At 53.7% G+C, this 5,115-nt stretch overlaps 1 protein-coding gene and 1 long non-coding RNA gene across 2 annotated transcripts in view; both read left to right on the top strand.

Moving 5' to 3' along the window:
• The first annotated feature begins 3,781 nt into the window (after positions 1-3,781).
• LOC102757183 (zinc finger protein 764-like) overlaps positions 3,782-5,115 on the top strand; it is an 8,580-nt gene continuing 7,246 nt past the window's right edge. Inside the window, exons 1-2 of the mRNA XM_015570698.1 lie at positions 3,782-3,860; positions 4,086-4,130. Coding sequence (XP_015426184.1) covers positions 3,782-3,860; positions 4,086-4,130 — 124 coding nt within the window. The remainder of the gene's footprint in view (positions 3,861-4,085; positions 4,131-5,115) is intronic.
• On the top strand, positions 4,145-4,791 carry LOC107184720. The gene is made up of 2 exons (XR_001515618.1): positions 4,145-4,382; positions 4,581-4,791. It is a non-coding gene; the product is annotated as an uncharacterized LOC107184720 (long non-coding RNA).

Here is a 5,115-nt window from a genome sequence, read left to right on the forward strand (position 1 = left end):
CATCAAATCTCACAGAACTGGACAGTGCTATTCATCAGGCATGGTGTCAGATTCCTCGCATCACCTTTCAGCATCTCGTGGAGTCAATGCCAGGAAGAATCGCTGCAGTATTGAAGGCAAAAGGTGGCCCAACGAAGTACTGATGGGGTGGTCATAATAACCTGGCCACTCAGGGTATATGATGATACGGAATTGTGTGTGTGATCAGAAGCAGCTCTTCTGACCTCCTAGGTCCCTGTTTCTTGCACTGCCCCACATTACAACTGCATCCTGGTAGGTAACCTGGTCCAAAATCTCACCTCTCTCTGGTTGCTGAGATTGTGCCTTCAGTCATTTGAGGTAATACAGCATGGGTTCTGGAGTTGGAGGCCTGGGGCAAGGTCATCCCTCCGTGCCTCAGCCTCCTGATCCAGAAAGTTCCCATCTCTGGAGTGTGAGCGTCCAATGAGTTAACGAGCAAAAGCACTTAGAGCAGAGGCTGGCTACAGTAAGTGATCATTCAAGGTAAGCGAAGATTACTAGTCTTTGTCACAGAAGCAGCTGCAGCTCTTGCATAGTCTGCCGTTATTCTGTTAGGAGAGCTTGGAATTGGGAAATCAGGGCACATTTAAATGAAACATTAAAACAATGTGCCCTCATCCAGTAACTCATCTAATTTTCTACCCAATCATAATTGAATAAAGAACCCAGTTCAGCCTTTTGCCTCGTTGCTACAGAGTGAGCAAGATGGGTCACCAGCAACTCTACTGGAGCCATCCGAGGAGATTCGGCCAGGGTTCTTCTTCTTTTTTTAAATATATTTTATTGATTTCTTACAGAGAGGAAGGGAGAGGGATAGAGAGCCAGAAACATCCATGAGAGAGAAACATGGATCTGCTGCCTCCTGCACGCCCCGCACTGGGGATGTGCCCGCAACCAAGGTACATGCCCTTGACCGGAATCGAACCCGGGACCCTTGAGTCCGCAGGCCGAAGCTTTATCCACTGAGCCAAACCGGTTCTGGCGAGGGTTCTCCTTCTTGCCAGGTCTGCTCAAACCACCACGGTCTGATCCGTAAGTACGGCCTCAACATGTGCCGCCAGCGTTTCCGTCAGTCAGCCAAACCGGTTCTGGCGAGGGTTCTTCTTCTTACCAGGTCTGCTCAAACCGCCACGGTCTGATCCGTAAGTATGGCCTCAACATGTGCCGCCAGCGTTTCCGTCAGTGCACGAAGGACACAGGCTTCATAAAGTTGGACTAAGAGAACTTCCATGAATGGGTTGTTCAAGACATCTACCTTATGACAGAATGCTCTCTCTTTGTACATAAAATTATAAAACAAAACAAACAAAACCCCAGTTCACTTTCACAAGGTCAGCGGGGTCAGTAAATTCAAAATTTCATGTTGCTTTTCTGGAACAGGCCTGCGGAGGCAGGAGGAGGTGGTGGAAAAGGCTGGCATTTCGGAGTCTAAAGACCCCGAGTCATATGGGCTGCCTGACTTTGGGGAACAAACAGGCCTTAGTTTCCGCTTCTGCGAAATAACTGGACTCTAAGGCAGAGAGACACTCGGCTCAGTGTCCTAGTTAAAGACACAGTAAATGTTGGAAATACCAGATATAGATAATAGAGTGACACTAACATGCATGCAGAGACAAAAAGGCCATCTCTGGAGGGATATTTAGGAAACTGCTAAGAGGAATAGGGTGGGAAGAGAGAATATTATTCTATACCTTGTAAATGAAAAAAAAAAATTGAGAAACGAATTGGCTTGCTAAAAGAATAGTTTTTATTAAGGCCATGGAGTGGGCCTTCTGACGGGGATTAGGAAGTGGACATCTGGCCAGTGGCCCCTGAATGCTGGCCCCGTATCCCCCTCTGCTAGACCCCTCGCCCCCCGCGGGCGCACGCGCACCCCAGCCTTCCCTTTCGCCCGCCACCCGCCCAGCGCCCCCAAGGGAAGCCGAAGTGGCCGCGGCCATCTTAACTGTGGGCAAGGGCGCTTCTCAGGCCGCTCGCGGGACAGCAAGAGAAGAAACTCGAGGGGGTTAACAAACCAGGTCAACACTGGACCCACACTGGAGCTGCTAAGCGCCTTCCTCTCAAAACAAAGACGCCAGAAAACCACCATCTTTCCTGAGGGCTCCTTCATTTCCTCGGCCCTGGGATCACCGAGTCCGCATAACCAGTTCTCCGCGTCCTAGAGCGGCCCCGCCCGGAGCGAGTTCCGGTCTCCTAGGTGCCCGGAGGTCGAGTGCCCCTCCTGGGGCGGGGGCCGCGCATGCTTCGAGTGCGTGCTTCCGGCTTCCGCCTCCCCGGAGGTGCCCGCGAGGGTCCTGATGGGAGGAAGCGTGAGGTGGGAAGGCCAGGCGCGGGAGCTTCGGGCCGTGGCCATGGCCGAGTATTTCCTCCCCAGGAGTGGGCTGCCCGCTGCCCGCGAAGAGGGCCCTGGCCCGCACGGGATGCGGCCGACCTAATGCCACCAGGCGCGCTCCCCGAGGGCCGGCCATCCCTGATCTCTGAAAGGGGAAGGGGCAGGTGGGACCGGAAGGAACAGGTGCCCACTCGCCCCCACGCCGGCCCCAGGTGGCCCCGTTTCCTGTGACTCCCGCCAGGTCACCCTCAAATTCACAACTGCGTCTCCCCTGGCCGACCCCTTCAGTGGCTCCCAGGACTCCTGCAAACAGGTCAGAACCTGTGCCACAACACCGAGGCCCCGGGCTCGCCGCCCTCCAGTTCAAACCAGATCTCGCTCGCCCTACAGGCAGGCGATCCCATTGGGCTGCAGGTAAACGGGATCGTCGGTTCTGGGACACGCCTCTAGCTCAGCGGGCCTGCGCTCTTGCGTTCTGCACTGTACACACCACACCTGCAAACCTAACATCTTCCATGCCCTCCTAAATACTGTCTCTGGGAATTCCTCTCGGAGCGCCTCTGCCCCATGCAGAAACCTCCGAACACAGCTCTGTGTCTGTGCAGGCCTGAGCACAGCCTGCCCAAAGGTCCGCACCTGTGCGAGCAGAGCTCACACCTTAGTGCAAATGTAGTTTAGTGTCAGTTTAGAGCAGGAAGCTTATCCTGATTCACCAATACCTCCAACACCTAGAACACCTCGATGCCTAAGGAATGCATTGGTAGTATTAAGAAATGTATTGTTTTTTGTTTTTTTAGTGGTTTAGTTTCTTCCCCAGGATCCCCAGATCCCAAACCAGCCCTCCTGGGTAGAGCAGGAGACCCAGCTGTGGGGTGCAGATGTTAGGGATCCCCAGGAGGGAGGGAGTCTGCGAAAGATGGAAAGGTGAGAAGTGGGAGCAATGTCCCAGTTCCAGCTGGAAGGGAAAATGTTTTATTGAGCGAGAAACCAGCTACATGTCCCTTACTAATTTTTCTTGGTCTGAATCTATTTATTTATTTATTTATTTGGTCTGAATTTATGACACCCACTGGAGATTGAAATCTTTTTTTTTGATGGGTGTTTTTTTTGTTTTGTTAATCCTCACCTGAAGTTATTTTCCATTGATTTTTAGAGAGAGTGGAAGGGAGGGGGGAGAGAGACAGAGAGAAACATCAATGTGTGAGGGACACATTGATTAGTTGCCTCCCAAATGTGCCCTGACAGTGCCAGGGATCAAGCCTGCAACCAAGGTACATGCCCTTGACCAGAATCAAACCCAAGACCCTTCAGTCCAAGGGCCGACGCTCTACCCACTGAGCCAACCTGGTCAAGGCAAGACTGAAATCTTAACGTTCTCTTTCTAAGTTGACTGAGACATCCAGTGGTCCCATGGTCAGGTCACACTGAATGAATCATCCGATCTCCAGCTCCGTGGCCGTGTGTGAATTAAGTTTAGGCTGGAGGCAGTTCACCTTTCTGTCTCCAGGTCCCTGGGCCCGGTAGTTGGGGGTGTCTGCTCTGGTTGGTCCTAAGGTAGGTGGGAATGTCCCTGACTCATGAGCCTTCAGTTGAGCAACACAGTTTAGGCAGAGCTTCCAGGGGCCAGGCACCCATCTGAATGCTTCTGCCCTTGTGAAGCTTGGCTCCGGCACCAGAACACGAGTAGACCTTGGACCAGTAACAGGGTGAGTTTGAATCTGCTGTTTCACAGCAGCCACTCAGGAGAACAACACATTTAGAAAGGGCCAGGAGAAGAGTCCGTTCGGGATTGTCATGGGCCCCTGGGATCAGAAACACTGACCTGGTCCCTGAGCCCCCTCCTCATCTGTGCCCAGCCTCAACATCGGCACTAACGCAGCACTCATCCCTGCCCGCATGCATCATGCTTTGCCATCATCTTTAACCTGGTCCAGCGCACTCCCTGGAGAGGGACCCTGTGGGAACCCTAGTCAAGAGTACGCCGGATGATCAAGGCCAGTTTGCCACATGCGTGCATGCAGGCGAGGATGTAACCCAGAGGTCCTCAAACTTTTTAAACGGGGCCAGTTCACTGTCCCTCAGACATTCCACACATGCGCACTGCGGGCCCCGGACGAGTCAGCTGCTAAGCAGGACAGGCAGAGGCGGCAAAAACACCCGGTGGGCCAGATAAATGTTTTCGGCGGGCCGCATGTGGCCCGTGGGCCGTAGTTTGAGGACCCCTGAGGTAACCTGTTCATGTTCATGTAGCATCTGTGTCACTCATTGGCACGAGGCCTCTTCTGTGTGAGCGTGTATATAAGGCCACTGACCAGCCAGGGGGGCTGGGCCGCTTTGTGGGGCTGCCTTTGGGGGCTACTTTGAAGAACTACTTTGATGGCTCCTATAGTAGCAATGGCTACTTGGCCTACAGTAAAGTCTCTCCCATATGCCTGCGATTCCTCATGTCTCCGTCTAATTCCTGGCATCCGAGGAGCTGCGCTCCCACAGTTGGAGTCGAGCAGGATCAAGGAGCCGTGTGCTCCCACAGGCCCTTTGCAGCTAGTGCGGCACCTGCCTTCGCCTCAGGTAGTACCGCTCACGCTAACTGCTGACTCACACAGGCAAGTGGCCCTACTCCTGTGCCCGCTATAAGAGGTAGGTCTTCAGCTAGAGGCCCGCCAGCCAGGCGCCATAGGCCCCAGGGGCCAACCCAGGGTTTCAAACCCTGCCCCAGCTTGTTCCCCAGGAAGGTCCAGACAGCCCTGAGTGTCTAGGACTAC

This window comes from Myotis davidii, unplaced genomic scaffold (assembly GCF_000327345.1).
Source record: "Myotis davidii unplaced genomic scaffold, ASM32734v1 scaffold1047, whole genome shotgun sequence".
Classification (NCBI taxonomy): domain Eukaryota; kingdom Metazoa; phylum Chordata; class Mammalia; order Chiroptera; family Vespertilionidae; genus Myotis; species Myotis davidii.